Genomic DNA, 24,505 nt, shown 5'->3' with positions numbered 1-24,505 from the left:
AATCGGTCGCAGTGTGTCATGTTGGATGTGGAAAGAGTTTACCTCTGAATGTTACAGAGCACTGACACTGGAGACTCCTTCCATCAACTCACTGAGCTTTTACTATAATAATGCATTTAAATATAAACCTGTAATTTGCAATTTGTCATTTATTAATTAGAAAATCAATGTCCTGAAGCTGATGAATAAGTAAAGCCTTGAGTTGATCATTTAAGGGTTTATGTCAGGTTTTTAAACTTAGGCCTAAACTTTAATAGACGCGCCGTGTCCTAGTTAGATCTGTCATATATAATATTGTCTTTCAGCACAGTAAAGCTGATGTGAGGAAAAGTCAAAATGTGAAGCTCCTGTCTGAAGGCTGCAGGTTGATTTTAGCAGAATGACCTTTGACCCTGTGAAACACTGAGTTATAATACAAACAAAATACATTTATGATTTACAACAACACATTTATTACAGAGACACCGTGACACTGCGAGTGAATTTATAATTGTGATATTTATGTCCCTGCCACTAGGGGGTGGTGTTCTCGGGTTAGTCAGCCGGGTCTCATGAGGTTTTCAGACGATATCTGAAGAACGAGTGTGTGAGTGTAAACTTACTGAGTTCATACTGCAATTAATCCACACAGGCAAAGGTCAAGGTCACAGGAGTGGTTAGTGTTAGGGGTAAACATTTACACTAACCCTAAAGCCCTATTCCCTAATCCCTGGTCCCTAGGCCATAACCCTAACCCCTAACAATAACCACAAAGTCTAACGTCTAGTCCCTAACCATACCCCCACCTAATCTTAACCCCAAACAAACTCCAGTAAAACTAGCTCTAACCCCTAGTCCCTAACCTCGACCCATCGCCCTGGCCCCTAACCCTAACCCTAACCCTAAAATAAGCCCTAGTCTCCAATATCAATTCTAACCCTAACCCCCAATATTAACCTAACCCAGAGTACCTAGTCCCTAACCCCTACCCCTAACCTTAACTATAACCCATAACCCATAACCCTAGCCCCTAATTCTAACCCCTAGTCCCAAACCTTACCTGGAGTTCTGTTCGAATCGAGTAAACGCCGAATGTGTTCAGTGTGAACGTCATGTGGCTCCTTTAAAATACATCCGTGGTGATTATTGCATCATATTGTTCTACATAGCTGCAGTGATTACTCACACTCTGTGGAGTAAGTCTCGCAGTGCTGATGGGCACACACACACACACACACACACACACACACACACACACACACACAGAGTTTGCAAAACAGAGTGAAAAGCCAGGGAGTGTGTGGTTGAGGAATGTGTGTGTGTGTGTGTGTGCACAGACCCACAGGCTGACCTGTCATTATGGTTACAGGGCGGGAGCCCAGTGCATTCTGGGACATCTAAATATGGATCTGTGAGAAAGAAGACTGCTGTTGTGTGTTCCCCCCGGGAGCGGCGGACGTTTTTATCTTCAGGCTCGCGGAACAAAACGATTTACAGGAAAGTGGAAGCCTGTTTCTACCGCAGGAACATTTACAGAACTCAGGAACTTTTATCCTGTTTTCATGGAACCTTTTTAAGAAAGAAAGCTGGAGTGTGTTTCTACAACATAGTCCCAAACTCTTTGAACCGAGGGAACGGCGGAGCTCGCGTAACGAGCGCTGCTAATTACTGAAAATGTCCCGCGCTCGAAAGTTCACCGCTAACGGTGTCGTTAAATATTATTAACTCTTACATTGGTTTTAAAAAATCATTTATATACAGAGTGAGGGAATGTGACATGTGTGTGCAATAAAAAACACAGAGGATCTCTCACACACACACACACACACACACTTAGACAGAGTGCCTCCGTCTAAATGCATTGTGCAGCAATGTTCATAAAAGGATTTTTAAAAGCTAATTTGTGTGTGTGTGTGTGTGTGTGTGTGTGTAGTTTCACCAGGTGCTCTTTAAAAGGCACACAGCCGTGAGAGAGTCACATGACCCCTGCTGATGCTCTGGGCCGCGATGACGAGGTGTCGAGAGGCTGCGAAGGAAAAAAGCACATGATAATGAAGATAATAGCTATGCAGGTGGTCTAATTGCTGCTTTGGTAAATGTCACACACACACACACACACACACACCAGCCTCGAATGTGAGTTAACACACATGATGTAGACACACACAGCCCTTTCAGAATCTCGCCAACTTTATGCAGCACGCGAGCGTAGAAGCACGACCAGGAACCTTTCCAGAATTATTTAAGAATTCAGTAACATTTTCAACATTTCATTTTATATTTATATTCATATACTTTTCTCTTCTGATGATTATGTGTGTGTGTGTGTGTGTGTGTGTGTGTGTACTCATACCAAGCTCTTTTTGTTACTGTGGTGCTGATCCCAGCATGTCTGGGCAGAGAGGCAGAAAGAGTCTGAGTGTGTGTACTTGCTAGAACTTGGCGTGTCAGGACAGAGGCAGCATATTTTGGGTCGTTGTGGCATCACACACACACACACACACACACACACACACATGGAATTGCGAACTCTGTGCCTCTGATTCCTAACATTATAAACCTTACAGACTCAGGCGTTGTGATCATTTCTATCATCCTCTTCATCATCATCATCATCATCATCATCACTGCAGGTAAGTGTGCTCGGTCTGTAAAGTGAGAGAGTTTAAGAGAAGAGAGAGAGAGAGAGAGGGAGAGAGAGAGCTGTAGGGAAATCTTGAGATCAAAAGAAGCATGAAGATGTGAAGTGGAGATACGGCGAGACAGTCAGACCTCAGAGCTTTAATCTGATTTCTCGCTCTTTCAGCTTTGTTTATAGCGAGACAGACAGAGAGTGAGACAGAAGGAAAGACAGGCACGTCTATTCCCTTTCTTACGCCGTTCCTTACAACTTTATATCTTTAGAAGCAGTTCAGAAATAATGAAACACACACACTTGTTTTCTGTGGAGTGTGGAGAGAAAATACGACACTCAGTCATTCATCTTCTGTGTGTGTGTGTGTGTGTGTGTGTGTGAGTGTGTGTGTGCGCGTGCGCGTGTTTTAATCCTGGTGAGGTGGGAAATACACCCTGGTTGATACTTCTGTCCATCTCAGGGGAACCTGAGGGAACCCACACCATCATGTGAAGAACACGTGATACAGGAACTCCTAAAACTGATTGAAGAATTATTTCAGTAAATAAATGAACTACACGTCAACTAATAGAGAGACGTAATCCTGTAACTCAAACGATGAGGAGGTCATGGGATCACAACCCCCAGTGATCTGATGAATGTAAAGCCACCTCTCTCTCTCTCTGCCTTAGTATTCATACTGATACTTACAGACGCGGCGAGGTGGTTAGCGCTCTCCTTCACGCATGTGCAGCTGTTCCGTGAAAAACTAGATGAGAAACGTGTAATCAGTTATTTAAGCTTCAAGTTTATGATCTATGGAGTATGAACTATGACGTTTCACATCTATGGAGCTTTTCTTTCCTGATGGCACGGGGGATACTGTATTCCAAAATGATGATGCCAGGATTAATCGTTCTCGAACTCTGAAGGAGCGGATCAGGGAGCATGAGACATTATGTTCACACATGGATTGGCCTCCACAGAGTCCAGACTCTCTCCTCATCAATACAGGATCAGGGAGAGAAATAAAAGTTGTGACATTGCATAAGCTTATCGAAACAATAAAATATTAGAGTATGTGACTTTTTTTTTGTCTCGGCAGTGTATAAACATACACACAGCTTATTTTAAAAGCTTTAAACAACCATGTTTTAAGCTAACATAGCCAATCACATGGCTCCTTTCTGTCACATGATCAGTATAGCGGAACAACCCGAATCACAGAACAGCTCCTGCTGTGAGTGAACTAAGTGTGTTTAGTGAATTTTTGGAGAATGTTGAAGCCCCTGCAGTCACTCCAGGAGTACGACCACACGAGTAAAAATTAATTGGATTAGACTTATGGTAATAATTGTAAAAGAAAACTGAGCAGAGAGCTACTGTAACAGAGTGTAAAAAGGAGCATGAGATGGTGTGCTGCGTGTGGGAAGCTGTTGCATTTGCTTCGTCGGATTCTATCTGCTACTCCTGTAATGTTGCAATGACAACTGTTAATGACAACCGACAGACATGCAGGCGGTGATTGTGTGAACAGATTTTTACAACAAGACTTAAATGATGAATACACAAACATAAACCAATCTGGAACAGGAAACAGATAATGCAACAACGGAACTAAACTGAAGATCAACAGCAGATAACAAACACAACAGCAATCATAACAGATCAGATCTACAGCAACAAACAATACGAGTCTGACTGTCTGCACTTAGGGCTGTATATACAGTATGTACAACTAAATCAAGCTAGAGGTAAGGCAATTACCTCACATGATACAGGTGCACTCTGGGAAATGGCCTCCTCAGGTGTTATCCCTGACAGGTGCATACCGCTACGATAGCAAGCTGGTGTCACATACTGAAGTAAAACTGAAACGGATAGAGGACGAGGCTGATGATGCTGTAAACTGTTGTGTTGTTTATAATGTTTCTCATGAGCTTCAAAAATCTTTTATAATGAAAAAAGGTTTTGTCTGAGACGAACCTCAATGCTCTTTTCATGGATCTGATTTGCTGTGAGTTCTTTCTGTTCGACTCACTACAGAATCACCATCAGAGCGAAATTATATATGTTTATTAAAACTCAATCAACATATCATAATATAAATACTAACTGTGTACTTAAATAACCTCAAACACAACTGCAGGCTAATTGATCTATTTCTGCAAAACTGTCGGAGGTATATTTATAGCTTTTTGCTAAATCACACAAAATTCACACTTTTGTAACCAACACAATATTTTTCTATTTGTGCTGTGACTTAAGGGTGTTCAAAAACACTCACAAAATATGTTCTATTAGTTTGCAATACTTCTTGTTTCATCTGGGAAAACAATGTTCAAAACTATCCGAAATGGGGTTTTACAGTCAAACTATTCTTTATATTTTTCCTAATCTTTTTGGTATTAAATACATTATGTAAATACTCTGCTACTGTTATTCTCTTCTATAGTAATTTACTGTACACATGTCGTTTGCTGCTATAGTATGAGGGGCGTTTCAGTCAAACCAAGACTTATAATCCCCTGATACATCAGTGTTTCACTAGTGCTTGGACATGCGTGCTTCACTGCTGAAACACCGGCCTTCCAGAAACTCCTTCAAATATTTAAGTCTTTTGTTAATGTCAAAGGAGTTAATGCCTTCATTCATCAAGAATTTCATCACAAGTCCAGATTTGTCTTGAAAGTCCCTCTTGTTATATACTCCTGTTCTGTAGTAATGTCAATGTGTAGGTTATTTCTTTGCTATAGTACTGTTACTATGCTAGAACATCAATCATCCTATCATTAAACTACTGATTGTAGTATGGATTACCATATATTCATTATTTTATTATACATACTGTACTGTAGTACCATTACTCTTACTCATTTATGATATATTCCAAGATATGACTTCTATATGAAACGTTTATTAAGTGGTAAAGATTAAATATTAGCGAACTATGTGAATATATTGATTACAATCATTGTATATACTGTACATAATGCTAGGTATGTATGTATTCCATTCAATTCAGTTTTATTTAAATAGCACTTTTAAAAATTGTCATTGTTTAATTGTCATGTCGCAAATGTGATAAAGTAGCTACACAAAATCAAAAGAAAATTATGGAAATGTGTATGAAATGTAAGAAAACGTGCATAAACCATAGATTAGATCGTCCCTGATGAACAAGCCGAGGGCGACGGTGCTGAGGAAAAAAAAACCTGAGATGGTGATAAAAAGAAACCTTAAGAGGAACCAGACTCAACATGGAACCCATCCTCATCTGGGTGATAACGGATAGCAGGGATTGATCTGCACTCATACTGTGTGTTAGGAGGCTGGAAGTTCAATATAACAGGAGGTGTGGAGAAGTTCATATGGAGCTCAGTTCAGCACAAGCATGAGTCAGGCAGGTGCAGAGGGGAGATGGGTTCTGGATCACTGGGAGCTCAGGAGCACCATTCGTAGCTCCAAACCATCATGACGCAGAATCCTGCTGGAGCTGGTCCTTCTCTGGATGCCTCAGGATCCTTACAGGGTTGGCCTTTGTCTCCTAAAGCCAGCACAATCTCCAGCTGGCTCGGGATGGGTAGAAAAAAAGAAAAGGTGGAAAAGAATTATCGTAGCTGTCATTCATAATATTAGCAGCAAAAGATGATAAGATTTAGTGGAATATGAGGTTATGAGAGAAATTATGTGTATGCCAGGCTAATGAGATATGTCTTTAATCTACCTTTAAACTGGGAGACTGTGTCTGAGCCCCGAACACTGTCTGGAAGGCTATTCCAAAGCTTAGGAGCTAAATATGAGAACGTTCTACCCTCTATTATGGATTTTGATATTCTGGGACCTACTAGAAATCCAGAGTTTTGTGATCTTAAGGAGCGTGGTGGATTGTAGCGTGTCAGAAGACTGGCTAGATATGTGGGAGCTAAACCAATAAGGGCCTCGTAGGTAAGTAATACTATAGTTTCAACTCTAAACTGAACAGGTAGCCAGTGAAGGGATGATAGCATTGGGGTTATGTGATCATATTTTCTCGATCTGGTGAGAACTCTGGCAGCTGCATTTTGGACTAACTGAAGCTTGTTTATTCAGGATGCAGGACAACCACCTAGTAATGCAATAAAAATGACAAAAGTCCAGTCTGGAGCTCGTGAATGCATGAACCAGCTTCTCTGCATCAGATACGGATAAATCGTTCCTAAGCTTGGCAATATGTCAAAGGTGGAAGAAAGCAGTTTTTGTAATTTAGGAAATATGATTTTTAAAGGATACTGTTTATGTTTAATGTTACTGTTTATTATTACACCCAGGTCTTTCACTGTCAAGCTGGTAGTAACAGTAGTTACTATGTAAGAGCATTTGTGTACTGAATTTTGGATCAATAAGTAACATTTCTATGATGTTACCCAAGAGAAGCATGTATATGGAAAACTGTAGAGGTCCTAAAACTGACTCTTGTAGCACCCCGTATAGTACATACTGTCTCTATGTACTGTATGTCTAGCTATCTGTTTCTGTTTGTCTATTATCTGAAAGCATATTGTCGGAAAACAACCAATATGGCCCTTTGTGTGTGTGTAAGCAGGACATGGAGCCTGGTGATCACTGGATCCCTGATGATGTTGCTCAGTGGCTCGATCACATTGGAATCCACCAGCAGGAACCGTCTCTCGACATGTTGTATGGTAGGAACACACACATTCATTACATTCTAAATAAGCATTTTCTGAGCATGTCTATGAGAGGCTGAGCTGAATGTCCACAATGTAAAAAAGTCTTTACCTTTCCATGCCTTACCATCTTAGGAAATACAGAGAGAAAAAGAAAATGTTGAAAAGCATATATGGCCGAGTAGAACTGTACCATTAGTTACTAAATATTTCCTAATAGTTAATTAAGTAGAACTTAGGGTTCTACTATTAGGGTTAATAGCTGAATAATGAACATGGGGTGTAATGGGTTTAAAAAGCACTTGTGTTAGTTTGGGAAAGTTAAGCCCTATTCGGAAGGGACTAGTTTTCCAAACGACGTTTGAGTTTAAAGTTTTTTCAGACGACATCTGTCATTTCATGTATGCATTCGGACGGGACTAACAACTCTGTGTTTATTACGGAGGTAGGAGTGTCCGTGTTTGTATATGTTTACATCAAACTTGAATACCGGCCCTGAAAAACAGTAGGTAATTTGCTCTGGAATTTTTACAGAGGTTGAGTGAGACAAAGACAGACGTGCCACATTCGGATGGGATTAAAATCATAAAGTACGTCTGTAAAACAGAAATTTCTCTAACGACCCCCTGTAAAACTAGTCCTGTCCGAATCGGGCTTTAGATGTTTTTATTTATCATAGAGATATTTGATCTCGACAAAAACTCACATATACAATAAAGGAAATAACCAAACAATCAAACAATTTAAATAAATAAGTAAATGACACTGAACGGGCATGAAATGAGCAAGTGCTACTGTTACGTGTGATTCAGTTAATTATATTAATTTTGATAGATTTGCTGAGTTTTAATTACCTTTAATGAAAAGTCAATTGCTCTCTTTTCTGCCACCTCAGTGTTGTTTATCGTGATGTTTTGTGAACTGTGATCATTTATACAAACCATTTATACCTCACCTTTAGCTGCATCAGGCTTTTAAAAGAAGAAAACTTAGGACAGTGATTCAGAAAGAGTCGGTTTAGTGAACCGAGTTAAATGACTCATCAGTGCAGAGTCGACTTTTTGCACGAGCGCGAGTCACTGACCAATCACAGCGTGTCACACGAGTAGGGGTGTGGTTTTTGGACGGAAGCGGGTGCAAAAAAAAAAAAGTTGGACAGACGTTTAGGCTAACGGTGCTACTGCAGGGGCGGGTAAGATTATTATTATTATTATTATTATTAATAATAATTATGGATCTGGGCATGCTTACAGACTTGGAAACAAGCGTTTATAGTTCTCTTGGGAGAACAAACACCTCTCTCTTTCTCTGGGACAGTTAACTGGGCTCTGCATGGTGGATTTGACTCTGTAACGTTACTGAGGAACACCTCTCTCTCTCTCTCTCTCTCAACTCTCTGGAGAACTTCGTAAAAACGAATAAACTCGGGTTAAGAAAAAAACCCGACTTATTTCGTCCCTTTGCTCATCGAGCCGTGTGTTAAACAGTTGAATATTTGTGTTCGCTAAAACGATAGTAATGTCTGAGGTAAATATTTTCTGAGGTAAATGTTTTCTGAGGTAAATGTTTTCTGAGGTAAAAGTTTTCTGAGGTAAATATTTTTTATGGTAAAATCAGTTGCTAACTCGGCTAACGGTATCATTAATCGTCGCTGGTTCTTGTGCCCCGTGCGTGCGCACGTGCGCGAGCGTGACGCAGCGCCTTTTAACGGCCAGCTGTTGTGGACTTTAATTACGTCAGTGTATACCTCTATCTGTTAGCTCATTTATAATAGAGATGAATATATGTAGAATGTACTGTTGTTTACTGTTGTTTTAAAATGTTTGCATAAACAATCACATCAGTAAACATGGTCAGATATGAACCGGCCACTGAGTGAAGTGCACTAACAGTATAACCCCAAAAGGCACCTGAGGCTCACCCTAAAGATCCCACTGAATATTCAATACAGCACAACCTGCTGAAACAAAGCTAAACCTGGCTGTGATAGAGAGACCCCCGCAACACCCAGTGCTCCACAGCCCACCGCGCACGGCCGCCCAGCAAGCAAAGAGTCCCTGACCGCAGATCCCAGTCTGATCGAGCCCCATGGGATGCATCGGACAAACAGGTCCGACCCACAGGGGTCTCACACCACAACCCACAGTCACCAAAGGACCCGCTGTGAACATCACTTCATATTAGACTTTGCTTACTGATGTGATTCCTCATACAAACATTCCCGACAGAAAATACAGAGCAGATCTGCCACAGTCTGCAGGAGAAACCCATATGATGTCACTACACTCATCTCTTTACTTAAAATCTGTCCCTGAGAGACGGGCGAGACATGACGGATGTCAGGCTGTAGCAGGACAACTTAATCGGTTGGCCTTGGCTGGTGTTAAATCTGCAGTGTCGCTTTGGTGTGTTAGGGCTCTCAGTCAGTCTTGTTACGAGTGTGTGTGTGTGTGTGTGTGTGTGTGTGTGTGAAGACATGTGTTCAGACCTCGGGTATTTCCGTGCGCTCCTCCTCTGTGTTCTCGTTTCCCATTCCGGCATCTGAAACTTTCACCAGCTGGTGCGACTGTAGTGGGGTTTATAATTATAATCCTAAAATAGCATTAGGAATGTGATGGTGGGGATCATTGGTCCCCACACACACACACTCAGACTATTCTCAGCTTGTTTTGTACTAAAGGAAAGGTCTGCAGTATCCAGTCTTTAACTGTTTCTCATCTTATAATCATGCAATTAAAAAAATACTGAGCAAGAGAGAGAGAAATATTATTATTATAGTAATTATTATTACTGCTTTATTATTATTATTATTAATAATATTATTAGCTAAAGGTCTACCTGTTTCTTTCCAGGTGAGGTTGCTCAGGTGTTCTCAGGCCCTGTCATGCACAGCAGCTCAGATGATGCTGTTGTTGTTTCTGGTCCTGTTCTACAACGCCTGATGCAGGAAAACTTTTGCTACGGAAACGGAGTTGGTCCAGAGAACCAGGCCATGGCATCGCTTAGCAACCCTGCCTCTACGGAGACTCCTCTCCCAGAGACGCAACCCAGACAGGAGCCACAGGGTCAGGAGCACCAGGTGGACAGCAGCTCCATGGAAAAGAGTGTCAAAGGAGCTCAGAGCACAGCAGCGAGTGCCCAGGTGACTCTCACCATGCCCGGGCTTGGATCGTTAGAGCTTCCGTCGTATGAGGAAGCTAAATCACAGTCTCAGCTTTACAGAGGTCAGCAGGGTCAAAATGAAGAGCAGAACATGGCCTCCACACAGACGAGTGTTCACAGCACGGGTAACACGCTTACAAATCCGGGTCACACGTATACAACTCTAAAGCACACTCCCCAGGGCGTGAATAGTCCGAATCCTGGCAAGAGCCCACAAATTCAGATCAGTGTACAGCCAAACCAGCTCGTCCCCACCAGCACCAGCTCATGTCCTCCGTCTCTCTCCTCTGCTCCCTCGCTTTCCGTCTTCGACCGTGCTGAGGGTCGTTCTTGGGTGCAGCGAGGGTTTACAGGCGTGGATGAGGGCTTAGCCGGTCTTGAACAGGGCCATGTGCGCTCCCTCAGTGAGCGCATAATGCAGCTCAGTTTGGAGAGAAACGGAGCCAAGCAGCCCAGAGACACCTCGCCTGTACGTGAAGAACGAACGCTGGTGATGTCTAGCAAAACTGCCACTCCTCCACCTCCGATAGGTTCCCTAGAGCCTCGAGGTCCTCCTCCTGAATATCCGTACAAAGACAAATTTCAGCCAGCGTACCCATCCAGTATAAGCCCAGGTCCATTATCGCCAGATCAAATCCTGCCCTCCATCGGAGCTCCTCTGGGACAGATCTCTGTGCCATCTCTAATGCCACCTGTCGTACCCCAGGCTGGATCAGGGACACGTTTGCCCCCTCAGGGACAGATCGTACCTGCTGAGGCCTTTTCCATGATGAGCCACGCTCAGCACATGATGACTTTCCTCAGCGATGAAAACCAGAGACTCAGACAGGAGCTGCTGATGCAGACGGAGAAAACTGGCAAACTGCAGCGGGTATGCCGTGTACGGGTTCGGGTATTACACTCCCATTACATAATTTTTTACACAGATAAAGTTTATCACATAAAATAGAATTTCACGATTAAACTCACCAGATTTGAATCATCTAAGGCCAGAGTTAAGACCAGAGTCACTCTCTGGCTCCGCCCAGAATACTTACATTTGTTCCTGTTACACTGCATCTGTTTTAACTCTGTGTTTTATGTTATAAAATATAAATTAAATGTAAGTCCTGTATCGCGTGTTACAGCGTGTTACAGGGTTTTACACAAGAGAGGTGGAGATGAGGTTTGTGTGAGCATTATCCTGATTTTGTTTTTTCAGTAGCATCCCGACCATAAAATGACTTTCCGTGCATTTTCAAGGGACTTTATCATAAATTATTGAATAGAAAGTTCATTTAATTTTGGCCTTAAATGACATTCCATAGTGTTTTTGATTACCGCTTAAATGTGGCCATGAAGTGTGACCATGACTCAAAATATTGAAATAATAAAAACAAGTGCAGAATGGTAGGAGAGATTGTAAAGACCTGCGTGTGTGTATACATGTGGGGGTGTGTGTAGTTGGAGGCTGAAGTCCAACGCCTCTCAGATGCCTATGAGAATCTGGTCAGAAGCTCATCCAAGCGCGAGACTCTGGACAAAACCATGAGGATGAAACTGGAGGGGGAGATCAGACGCCTGCACGACTTCAACCGAGACCTGAGAGGTGACATGGATCGTTTTTATCTCAAAAACAACAGACACAGCAGCCGCTTCGCTTTGCTTATTCCGAAACATCCACGTCTTGCTTGTGAAAAAATCATTGAGCCTTATCCTTTATACTTCCTTATCTTTCCAAATCCAGATCGTTTAGAAACAGCGAATCGCAAACTGGCAAACCAGGACGCAGAAGGGCAGGAGGACGGCCATGTTTACCTCTCAGAGAGTGAGTTCACACCAACAGACAAAACACTGGTTCTACACCACGCCACTAATGAATCCCGGGCTCTGATTAGTCAGAAGGTGTTGATTATTATTATGTTAATGCACTCGTTCTGATATGTTATTGTTTCCATAGCAACAGCTCGTTCACAAGGACTCATACGGCCCCACTAATCAACAGCTCTAAACATATTTAAGAGAAATAGAACCTTGTGGGTTTTGGGGTGCCGTCAGCCCCAATATCACCACCGCCTGTTGTTGATTAGTTTCCTATAACATCACTTCACACAGGGTTCTGTTCCTGTTGCACACACTGGTGCTAATTGTGTTTTGTACTCTAACCAATAACTTACTTACTAAAAGAATTTTCCTTCTCCGATACTTTGCTACAGCTAAGCAACACAATTTCCTGCCTACTTCTGCGTAGTAGTCCCCTCTCTCCCTCTTTTTCTTTCTTTCTTTCTTTCTCTCCCTATAAAAGGAACAGACAGAATTATCTTACTTCCTCCATAACAGTAGTGACTGAATAAACACAGATAACAGAATCCAGCAGCAGAGTTTATTCAGGAACAACTGTCCTGGCTGTAGCAGCTACTGCATATTTACAGAGCAGCTGAGGAACAAACAAGAGTACAGATTAATTACTCGCGTATGTGTGTGTTGCGGTGTGTCAGTGTGTTACAGTATGTGTTGCCGTGTATCAATGTGTGTTACAGTGTCACTATGTGTTACAGTGTGTTGCGGTGTGTCAATGTGTGTTACAGTGTGTGTTATAGTGTGTGTTACAGTGTGTTACGGTGTGTCAGTGTGTGTCAGTGTGTGTTGCGGTGAGTTACAGTGTGTGTTAAAGTGTGTGTTGCGGTGTGTCAGTGTGTGTTATTTACATTTACATTTAGTCATTTGGCAGACGCTCTTATCCAGAGCGACTTACATTTTTATCTCATTAAACATCTGAGCAGTTGAGGGTTAAGGGCCGCGGCTCAAGGGCCCAACAGTGGCAACTTGGTGGTTGTGGGGTTTGAACCTGGGATCTTCCGAACCGTAATCCAATGCCTTAACCACTGAGCTACCCCTGGCCCAATGCACTGTTATAGTGTGTGTTGCAGTGAGTTACAGTGTGTGTTGCGTGTGTCAGTGTGTGTTATAGTGTGTGTTGCGGTGAGTTACAGTGTGTGTTACAGTGTGTGTTGCGTTGTGTCAATGTGTGTTACAGGGTGTGCTGCGGTTTGTCAGTGTGTTTTGCGGTGTGTCAGTATGTGTTACAGTGTGTGTTACAGTGTGTGTTACAGTGTGTGTTGCGATGTGTCAGTGTGTGTCAGTGTGTGTTGCGGTGAGTTACAGTGTGTGTTAAAGTGTGTGTTGCGGTGTGTCAGTGTGTGTTATTTACATTTACATTTAGTCATTTGGCAGACGCTCTTATCCAGAGCGACTTACATTTTTATCTCATTAAACATCTGAGCAGTTGAGGGTTAAGGGCCGCGGCTCAAGGGCCCAACAGTGGCAACTTGGTGGTTGTGGGGTTTGAACCTGGGATCTTCCGAACCGTAATCCAATGCCTTAACCACTGAGCTACCCCTGGCCCAATGCACTGTTATAGTGTGTGTTGCAGTGAGTTACAGTGTGTGTTGCGTGTGTCAGTGTGTGTTATAGTGTGTGTTGCGGTGAGTTACAGTGTGTGTTACAGTGTGTGTTGCGTTGTGTCAATGTGTGTTACAGGGTGTGCTGCGGTTTGTCAGTGTGTTTTGCGGTGTGTCAGTATGTGTTACAGTGTGTGTTACAGTGTGTGTTACAGTGTGTGTTGCGATGTGTCAGTGTGTGTTACAGTGTGGGTTGCGGTGTGTCAGTGTGTGTTGCGGTGAGTCAGTGTGTGTTACAGTGTGTTACAGTGTGTGTTACAGTGTGTGTTGCAGTGTGTGTTGCGATGTGTCAGTGTGTGTTACAGTGTGGGTTGCGGTGTGTCAGTGTGTGTTACAGTGTGTCAGTGTGTGTTACAGTGTGTGTTACAGTGTGTGTTACAGTGTGTTACAGTGTGTGTTACAGTGTGTGTTATGGAGTACAGTGTGTGTTACAGTGTGTGTTACAGTGTGTGTTGCGGTGTGTCAGTGTGTGTTACAGTGTGTATTACGGTGTGTCAGTGTGTGTTACAGTGTGTGTTACAGTGTGTGTCAGTGTGTGTTACAGTGTGTGTTACAGTGTGTCAGTGTGTGTTACAGTGTGTCAGTGTGTGTTACAGTGTGTCAGTGTGTGTTACAGTGTGTGTTACAGTGTGTGTTACAGTGTGTGTTGCGGTGTGTCAGTGTGTTACAGTGTGTGTTGCGGTGTGTCAGTGTGTGTTACAGTGTGTGTTACGGTGTGTCAGTGTGTGTTACAGTGTGTGTTACAGTGTGTGTCAGTGTGTGTTACAGTGTGTGTTACAGTATGTGTTGCAGTGTGTCAGTGTGTGTTACAGTGTGTGTTACAGTGTGTGTTACAGTGTGTGTTGCGGTGTGTCAGTGTGTGTTACAGTGTGTGTTGCGGTGTGTCAGTGTGTGTTACAGTGTGTGTTACGGTGTGTCAGTGTGTGTTACAGTGTGTGTTACAGTGTGTGTCAGTGTGTGTTACAGTGTGTGTTACAGTGTGTGTTACAGTATGTGTTGCAGTGTGTCAGTGTGTGTTACAGTGTGTGTTACAGTGTGTGTTACCGTGTGTGTTGCAGTGTGTCAGTGTGTGTTACAGTGTGTGGTACAGTGTGTGTCAGTGTGTGTTACAGTGGTTGTTGCGGTGTGTGTTGCGGCGTGTGAGTGTGTGTTACGGTGTGTGTTGCGGTGTGTGAGTGTGTGTTACAGTGTGTGTTGCGGTGTGTGAGTGTGTGTTACAGTGTGTGTTGCGGTGTGTCAGTGTGTCAGTGTGTGTTGCAGGGTGTATTACAGTGTGTGTTACCGTGTGTGTTGCAGTGTGTCAGTGTGTGTTACAGTGTGTATTACAGTGTGTATTACAGTGTGTGTTGCAGTGTGTTACAGTGTGTATTACAGTGTGTGTTGCAGTGTGTGTTACACTGTGTGTTGCACTGTGTGTTGCAGTGTGTGTTGCAGTGTGTGTTACACTGTGTGTTACACTGTGTGTTGCAGTGTGTTAGTGTGTGTTACACTGTGTGTTACACTGTGTGTTGCAGTGTGTTAGTGTTACAGTGTTGGTTGCAGTGTGTGTTACAGTGTGTGTTACAGTGTGTGTTACAGTGTGTCAGTGTGTGTTACAGTGTGTGTTACAGTGTGTGTTGCAGTGTGTGTTACACTGTGTGTTGCAGTGTGTTAGTGTGTGTTACAGTGTGAGTTACAGTGTGTTACAGTGTGTGTTACAGTGTGTGTTACAGTGTGTGTTGCAGTGTGTGTTGCAGTGTGTGTTACACTGTGTGTTGCAGTGTGTCAGTGTGTGTTACAGTGTGTGTTACAGTGTGTGTTACAGTGTGTGTTACAGTGTGTCAGTGTGTGTCGCAGTGTGTCAGTGTGTGTTACAGTGTGTGTTACAGTGTGTGTTGCAGTGTGTCAGTGTGTGTTACAGTGTGTGTTACAGTGTGTCAGTGTGTGTTACAGTGTGTGTTGCAGTGTGTGTTGCAGTGTGTGTTACACTGTGTGTTACAGTGTGTGTTGCAGTGTGTCAGTGTCTGTTACAGTGTGTGTTACAGTGTGTGTTACAGTGTGTCAGTGTGTGTTACAGTGTGTGTTACAGTGTGAGTTACAGTGTGTGTTGCAGTGTGTCAGTGTGTGTTACAGTGTGTGTTACAGTGTGTGTTACAGTGTGTGTTGCAGTGTGTCAGTGTGTGTTACAGTGTGTGTTACAGTGTGTGTCAGTGTGTGTTACAGTGTGTGTTACGGTGTGTCAGTGTGTGTTACAGTGTGTGTTACAGTGTGTGTCAGTGTGTGTTACAGTGTGTGTTACAGTGTGTGTTACAGTATGTGTTGCAGTGTGTCAGTGTGTGTTACAGTGTGTGTTACAGTGTGTGTTACCGTGTGTGTTGCAGTGTGTCAGTGTGTGTTACAGTGTGTGGTACAGTGTGTGTCAGTGTGTGTTACAGTGGTTGTTGCGGTGTGTGTTGCGGCGTGTGAGTGTGTGTTACGGTGTGTGTTGCGGTGTGTGAGTGTGTGTTACAGTGTGTGTTGCGGTGTGTGAGTGTGTGTTACAGTGTGTGTTGCGGTGTGTCAGTGTGTCAGTGTGTGTTGCAGGGTGTATTACAGTGTGTGTTACCGTGTGTGTTGCAGTGTGTCAGTGTGTGTTACAGTGTGTATTACAGTGTGTATTACAGTGTGTGTTGCAGTGTGTTACAGTGTGTATTACAGTGTGTGTTGCAGTGTGTGTTACACTGTGTGTTGCACTGTGTGTTGCAGTGTGTGTTGCAGTGTGTGTTACACTGTGTGTTACACTGTGTGTTGCAGTGTGTTAGTGTGTGTTACACTGTGTGTTACACTGTGTGTTGCAGTGTGTTAGTGTTACAGTGTTGGTTGCAGTGTGTGTTACAGTGTGTGTTACAGTGTGTGTTACAGTGTGTCAGTGTGTGTTACAGTGTGTGTTACAGTGTGTGTTGCAGTGTGTGTTACACTGTGTGTTGCAGTGTGTTAGTGTGTGTTACAGTGTGAGTTACAGTGTGTTACAGTGTGTGTTACAGTGTGTTACAGTGTGTGTTGCAGTGTGTGTTGCAGTGTGTGTTACACTGTGTGTTGCAGTGTGTCAGTGTGTGTTACAGTGTGAGTTACAGTGTGTGTTACAGTGTGTGTTACAGTGTGTCAGTGTGTGTCGCAGTGTGTCAGTGTGTGTTACAGTGTGTGTTACAGTGTGTGTTGCAGTGTGTCAGTGTGTGTTACAGTGTGTGTTACAGTGTGTCAGTGTGTGTTACAGTGTGTGTTGCAGTGTGTGTTGCAGTGTGTGTTACACTGTGTGTTACAGTGTGTGTTGCAGTGTGTCAGTGTCTGTTACAGTGTGTGTTACAGTGTGTGTTACAGTGTGTCAGTGTGTGTTACAGTGTGTGTTACAGTGTGAGTTACAGTGTGTGTTGCAGTGTGTCAGTGTGTGTTACAGTGTGTGTTACAGTGTGTGTTACAGTGTGTGTTGCAGTGTGTCAGTGTGTGTTACAGTGTGTGTTGCAGTGTGTCAGTGTGTGTTACAGTGTGTGTTACTTCCTATGATTATTTCCTCTAACAGGATTTGATTCTAAGTGTTTGATGAGTCCAGTTTTTAGAGACACGCCCAACTGTCTCTCTGTTCCTCAGGAAGAGAGAGTCTAAAGGAGATGGAGAGGCTGGAGATGGAGGCGGAGTCTCTTCGTTCAGCCACTGAGGATCAGCGACGTCACATCGAGATTTTAGAGCAGGCTCTGAACAACGCTCAGGGCAAAGTGGTCAGGCTGGAGGAGGAGGTGCGTCATGTCCATCACACACAGACCTCATCTGTCCATCACACATGGACCATTATGTTGCCATAGTAACAGCTCACTTACAGGGACGCACCACATAAACAGATACGAATAGTTGAACCCAAATGCACCTCACACACATCTATAGATAGGATTTGCCAGAGAACCACTTGAGACAGGAACAAATATCATTTTGCAGTTTAGATGTGCTGGTATGAACCTCAGGTTTATGGAAGGAGTCTCCAGTGTCAGCACTTTTGTAACTTAGTAGATTTAAATATGAAGCAGTGGAAAAAGTGGAAATAACGTCTATTAGACATTGCCTTGTTTATGTATGCCAGAGTGTGTGTGTGTGTGTCTGGGGAGAGTAGTTGGGGAGGAAGTGTGTGTACGTGGAGCGTGTGGAGCGTCTACAGCAGGCCCTGGCACAGCTTCAGGCTGCGTGTGAAAAACGAGAGCAGCTGGAGAAACGTCTGAGGACGCGTCTGGAGAGAGAGCTGGAGACACTGAGATCCCAACAGGTATATACACACACACACACACACACACACACACACAAAGTTACAATCAGTGGTGTACAATCCACTCATGATTAAAAAAACAAAACAAACGCTTTTTAGTATGGAATCGATGTTCAGCTGGAATTTATGTAGATTTTTCTTCATCACATCACTGGATGCATCCATTTACACATTAATCCCATTTTCACAAAAAAAATCTTAATTATTATTTTTTGTTATTAAAACATAACTTCACCGAAGGTTACACATAAGTAACACGCCTGTGTGTATGCAGCGTGCTGGTGTAGGTGTGTGTGAGTCCAGCGCCCCGGCCCTGATGGACCTGCTGAGAGAGAGAGAGGAGAGGATTCTGGGACTGGAGGCAGACAGGATGCGCTGGGAACAAAAATATTTAGAGGAGAGCGCAATGAGGCAGTTCGCCATGGAGGCAGCGGCTACAGCGGCTGTGCAGAGGTATACACACACACACACACACACACACACACACAGACACACTTACACAACAACAATTTTAACAGCAAAGACCATACTGGGAACATTTTAAAAATGTGTGTGTGTGTGTGTTGTGTGTGTGTAGGGACACGACCTTTATGCAGCATTCTCGCAGTGGAAGCTACAGTGACGCCTGTCTGTGGCCTCACGACGGAGACGATAAAACATACACCCGACGCTGTCAGGACATAGAGACCAGGTACACACACACACACACACGTGCACGCAAAACAAAAGGCATTACTAACAGGCTTTTAGACTTTGTGTCGATATTCTTGAGAGGGTTTGATGTTTAGCTATTAGGACTCACTCTTCAGACTAGATAAGTAGTTGCTATGGAAACGCTGGGTCCTAATAGGTTCCATTTATCTCCAAAGCTTTTGGAGTCACTTGGAAAACTTTTTTTTCTTCGACGGTTGAGAGTTTGTGTGACCTTGTACTGTACACACTAAGATATCTAGTGCAGAGTGGAGGAGAGTTAAAGGAGAGGGTTTAAACATGTAGAGAGTGAATATCTGCAGGTTTTCAGGTTATTATGCAGGAATCTGTAACCTCCTGCAGCCGCTTGTACGCCCTGCCCATGACTGACCTTCTGTCCCAATACCGCATTTGACTGGTGTGTGCGTGCTTGTCTGTGTGTGTGTGCATGTAGGATGAAGGATCTCCACGCTCAACTGCTGGAGAAGATCGCGATGATTAAAGTATTGCAGCACCGTTCACGCAGAGACTCCACCCCACTGCGCCCCGCCCGTTCCGTCCCCTCCATCGCTGTAGCGACAGGCCTGCATTCCCGCCAGCCCTCACAGACTGAAAGTATGTACTCTTTCTCTCTCACACACACACACTTACTCACTCAATAATTAAACATTAATTTGAATTGATGTTAATGTTTTTTTTCCCCTTAAGCTACATCAAAAGAATTTTTTTACTATAAGATATCTGAATGCCCAATAAAACACAAAGTCTGTAATGGCCTGTGAGCTGCAGGCTGCACGTCAGCGTCAGTGCGTATAAACAGCACTCAGACTTATTAAGCTAATCAGAGACGTAATTAACTGGAAATGTGTCGTAGACATTCAAGCGAATTCAGCACACAACATTACTTAAAGTCAGTCAGGGTCCGTGGTCTCATGTACGGCTTTACACTGGTGAGAACACAGCGATCTACTCACTCGGCTCCTAGAGCTCTCAGGTCCACTTTCATGTCAACTCTAGCAGAGCACGGGGAAAAATAGAATCGATTCTGAGGGTAAAATCAATGTGCAGTAAATGTGTGTGTGTGTGTGTGAGAGAGAGAGAGATAGAGAGACCAGAGGGAGAAAAAGTTGCAAATATTTTAAATTATATGCAGTGTAAAAACTAAACCCAATAACAAAAATCTAATTTGTTTTGATACAGACTACTAGACAGAACACTGATTAAACAAAATGTCGAGAGCTTTTTTTTTCTGCTTTGTAAAAAACACTAAAGTGTGATGGAATGAGTGTGTCACTTCTCCGCTCTCTCTGTCAGCCTGGCTTTACTTCACAGTGAGACGCAGCATTACGCTGATTTTAGCGAACGATCAAAGTCTTTTCATCTGACAGCGCTGATCCAGAATTTTTAGCAATCTGCACTATATTTTAATCCTCATTATGTGATATGTGAGGACTCCTTATTGCCGCCTTCGTATAAGTCTAAAGTGTAGAACTTTAAACCGAGCAGAACAAGTAGAAATAATGTTAATGCTGACAATGTTGTGTGATTAATATGCATACAGTCAGTATAACAATAACATCAATAACCGTGTGGTTGCAAAATTAGATAAAAGCCAGTTTCGGACTTTAACTTCCTTTGGCAGATTTTTCACAGACAGGTTGCATATAGATTCTCTTTTTAGGTGCTAGCACTGGTGCTGCTGCGTTTGGGAACCGTGAGTCAAATCACTGTGTAATATTTATGAAAGAAATTTTAACTGAGAGATAACACTACAAAAGACATTCAAAAGACATAAAACTGTAAAGGGCGAGGCTGAGGAGGCTGTAAACTGACATTTTTTGTAATGCTTAAAATGTTTCTCATGATCTTTAGCATGAGTTTGCTGTATCATCAGCATATCGCTACCAAACTGCGTACCTAAATAGCCACAAACAAGCACACCTGCAGGCTGATTTAATCCCCTGGGACAAAACTATAGCAGGTGGAGTTACACGTTTTTCAAAAATCATTAAGGAAATTCTCACTTATGTCACCGAAACAATTTTATTTATTTTAAATTTTTATTCATCTATTTTTATTTTTTCCAAATCTTCTCCCTAATTTAAACGTATCTAATTCCCACATGTCATTAGGGGGCTTCCACATTAAGGCAACTACTCCCACTCAGGGAGGGTCAAAGACTATCACGTGTTTCCTCCAAACCACGTGACGCCAGCCAAGCGCATCTCACCGTTGGGGGCGGAGTAACACACTCGGAGGTCAGCACTATACGCTCCTTCCGCTTGCGTGCGCTCACAGACGCCCCTGATTGGCTGTAGAGCCGTGATTGATGTGAGAACGCTAAGGGACTCCCATCCCACCCCGCTGAGAGTTCGGCTAGTCGGCCTCCGGCACAAAATAGGGGCCAGGGGTAGCTCAGTGGTTAAGGCATTGGACTACGGTTCGGAAGATCCCAGGCTTAAACTCCAAAACCACCAGGTTGCCACTGTTGGGCCCTTGAGCCGCGGCCCTTAACCCTCAACTGCTCAGATGTATAATGAGATAAAAATGTAAGTCGCTCTGGATAAGAGCGTCTGCCAAATGTCTAAATGTAAATGTAAAATAGAAGTAATGTTCAATACTTTTTGCTTCTTTTGGAGTTGTTTCATTTGGCAGTCAAACTTTTAATAACAGGAACAGAGTTTGTGCAGCTTCTGTAACGTTTGTCATCGTCAGTATTTTTTACATGAATGCTTCCACCGTTACTCACACACACATCCATGTGATGGCGCGAGCCACGGTGTGAGTGTGATATTTGCTGTTTATGCACAAGATTGGACGGAACATAAAATGACATATAATGTACGAGGACAGATTGTTTTTACTACGTCATGGTGGACGAACACAAGTTTGTAAACGTTGAGCGATGATGTAATTAGTGTGTTTCCTGTTTTTTTTAGGTGTGCTTTTGGGAAAAGAGAACCACCTTCCTCCATCGCTGCCCTCCTTCACGTCCTCGCTATCGTCCCTCGTCCCGTCTCTCTCCTCCTCCCACCCTCCCTCCTTCGCTACTCTGTCTGTCTCCACCCTCCCTCTCCCATCCATAATGTCCTCCTCCCTGTCTTCCTCGCTCCACTTGTCCTCCTCAGCCACTCTTCCCCTCCCCTCCACACACACTCACTCCCTTCCTCCACTGCCCCCCAATGTCTCTTCCTCTCTTCCTTCTACTCCTCTTCTGTCACTCCATTCTAAATCAGCCAGCAGAGACAGCAGCACGCAAACAGGAAGGAGTCCAGAGTGTGTCAGAGCTACGCCCCCTACAGGCCGGGGTAGAACAGGAAGAATGGGTAAGAAGAAAGAGAACAAACTGGTTAAATAGAAAAAATAAAAGGAAGATAACTAGAAAGAATCGTAGAATTATATAAAGGAAAAGGATATAAAAAAAGAAAAGATGTAAAGAGGGGTTCACTCTGTGTGTGTGTGTGTCTGTGTATGTGTGTGTGTGTAGATTACCCAGCCATTCAGATGAAGTTCCCCGAGAGTCGAGTTCTCCACACAGCGGGGCAGAAGATCAGACCAGCTGACTCGGACCTGGTGGAGATTTTGATCTAACACACATCTACAGACGGAGCGGAGTCTCAACACTGGAAAAATGAAAGACAAACACAGTCAGACAGATAGGGAGGTAGAAAGACAGACTGAGGCTCGGCTGCACCGGTTGCGTATACTTTATCGCTCCTTGTAGAGAGGTTTGTCCTGATATCGTATTTATATCACAATATTGTGTATAACCTCACAGTTGGTGATCAGTCAGGGTTGTGATGTCACCAGCGAGCTTTGCTTCATTTTTCCCTTAACGTCCCTCTACACGTTTAATAATGTTAATGAGAGTCTGACAGAGAGAGGAAGGTACCACTTGCTTTAAATTACAAAATTCTGACAAAGGTGAATTTGTATTTGTGTGCGTGTGTTAATCAGGTGTACAGAGTGAAGCATGTTCCTTACACGGCTCATTTGCATACGGCGGCACCCTCAAATCTTCAGAAAAGATAAAGAGCGCAGAGCAAACCGAGCGCTCAGGGTAAAGCCTGCGTATCAGAAGTGGAAGTTACTATGACTCATGTCTACACCAATAGCATGTTTAATAACGTTCTATATAAAGCGAATAATAACAGAGATGTAATTAGTTTTTATTAATCTTCATTTTCATTTTCTTTAATTAAAGCCAGTAAAATAAAGCATATGGTTTTGACTAAATGTTCTGGGCGGAGCTCTGAATCTCTGAGCATGACGCCAAAGCTCGTCTAGACATCTGTCTGGATAAGGAGGCGTCTGCTAAACGCTCTTAAGCTTATCATCAACACTTTGAGCTCTACAGAATGTTCCGGACAGAACCGAGCAGGTTAGAGGGTCTGAGCTCCATCAGCTCCAGGGTCACGTCAGGTCATCCGCTTAGGTGTGAATTTATACACAGTCAGGAGCGCGAGCAGGACACACACAAGGTTCTTGGATTTAACCGGAATTTCATGAATGCCACATTTCATGTAAAAGCTCAGATGAATAAATCCGCCCCTATGTAGCTCGGCCCAGCGGGTGTGTGTTCCTCTCCACAGCGCTGAGGTTTTAGAGCGAGAGGTGCAGCCGGGTCTGGGTCACGCTGTCGGAGTCAGACAAAGCGAAAGTGTTACTAAGAAAACAGAAAAAAAAAGAAAGTTCTGAGCAGAGAGCAGTTCAGTGAAGTGAGTGGGTTTAATGCAGTGTATAACAGTGTGTGAACCTGAAGGCTAACAACAACTGTGTGTGTATGTGTGTGTGAGTCAGTGGAGCTTGGTTCTGGATAATGATGGGTCACACACACTCCAGCTTGTCTTGGGCTCTGCTACACAGTTACCTGGAGAGAAAAAAAGACTTAATTTATGTTATTTTACTGGGAAATTTTTTTGTTTCCTTTCATGTGAGACGTGATGAGAAGGTACGGGTGATTATCCTGATGTGGAAATGTAATCTCTCTCACCGCGGCTCAGAGCGCGTACTCTGGCTAACACGACGCAATAAAACCCTTCCTAAATGCTTCTGTGCTTTTAGACACACACACGCACACACACACGTATGCGCACACACACTTGAGCACAAATAGTTTCAATATTCATCTTACCCACACTCCTCACCTCCATCAGGGTGTTACTGCCACCTCCTGGACACATAATAAAATAATAATAATAATAATACAATTAAATAATTGATTTAAATGCATTAGGGCCAAAACAATTAAACATAATAATTAAAAAAGTAAAATAAATAAATAAAATAAATAAGTTTGTAAAATTTGTTAAATGATTTAAAAGCATTTTATCACTATAAATGTAAAATTTATTCTAAGGCTTATAATTTCAAGCTTTATATTAAAATTAGGGGATTATTTTTTTTATTTAGATAAAGTTTATTTAATTATGATTTTTAAAAAAATCATATTAACATTTTATAAAGGCTACATTTTTATCACACAAACATTTACTTCTGGGATTAATTATTATTAATTATTAATGGTTTTAATAATTAATTGATTTTATACATAATAATAAAAATGTTAAAGCTTAAGGTAATTTTAGTGTAATATATATATATATATATATATATATATATATATATTAAAGACAAAAATAAAGTAGAGTAGAGGGTATCAGATGACATCCTTTGTTGTTTG

General features: G+C 42.8%; 1 protein-coding gene across 6 annotated transcripts; it reads left to right on the top strand.

The window, feature by feature from the left end:
* The first annotated feature begins 1,966 nt into the window (after window positions 1-1,966).
* Window positions 1,967-23,871, top strand: amotl1 (angiomotin like 1). Of its 6 annotated transcripts, none has more exons than XM_053487069.1 (12): window positions 1,967-2,071; window positions 7,179-7,278; window positions 10,116-11,311; window positions 11,869-12,013; window positions 12,152-12,232; window positions 17,469-17,614; window positions 17,983-18,132; window positions 18,407-18,585; window positions 18,710-18,823; window positions 19,277-19,437; window positions 21,762-22,148; window positions 22,310-23,871. In XM_053487069.1, the coding sequence occupies exons 2-12, from the start codon at window positions 7,182-7,184 to the stop codon at window positions 22,411-22,413; spliced, it is 2,760 nt and encodes a 919-aa protein (XP_053343044.1). In that variant the 5' UTR covers window positions 1,967-2,071; window positions 7,179-7,181; the 3' UTR covers window positions 22,414-23,871. The 6 variants fall into 6 exon arrangements, with proteins under 6 accessions (XP_053343044.1, XP_053343041.1, XP_053343045.1 ...); XM_053487066.1 differs by having other exon boundaries at window positions 10,116-11,317; XM_053487070.1 differs by having other exon boundaries at window positions 1,968-2,071; window positions 10,116-11,305.
* The last annotated feature ends 634 nt before the right edge of the window (window positions 23,872-24,505 follow it).

The sequence above is a fragment of the Clarias gariepinus genome, chromosome 25 (assembly GCF_024256425.1).
Source record: "Clarias gariepinus isolate MV-2021 ecotype Netherlands chromosome 25, CGAR_prim_01v2, whole genome shotgun sequence".
In the NCBI taxonomy this organism is placed as follows: domain Eukaryota; kingdom Metazoa; phylum Chordata; class Actinopteri; order Siluriformes; family Clariidae; genus Clarias; species Clarias gariepinus.
The sequence above is the reverse complement of the archived record's forward strand: the minus strand, read 5'-3'. Positions and strand labels throughout refer to the sequence as shown.

Bases quoted from the DNA above. Each gene is read 5' to 3' on its own strand.
- amotl1 (XM_053487066.1), top strand. From the start codon at position 7,182: ATGGAGCCTGGTGATCACTGGATCCCTGATGATGTTGCTCAGTGGCTC. The intron at 7,279-10,115 runs GTAGGAACACAC...GTTTCTTTCCAG, and splicing joins GTCTCTCGACATGTTGTATG to GTGAGGTTGCTCAGGTGTTC. The intron at 18,824-19,276 runs GTACACACACAC...GTGTGCATGTAG, and splicing joins TGTCAGGACATAGAGACCAG to GATGAAGGATCTCCACGCTC.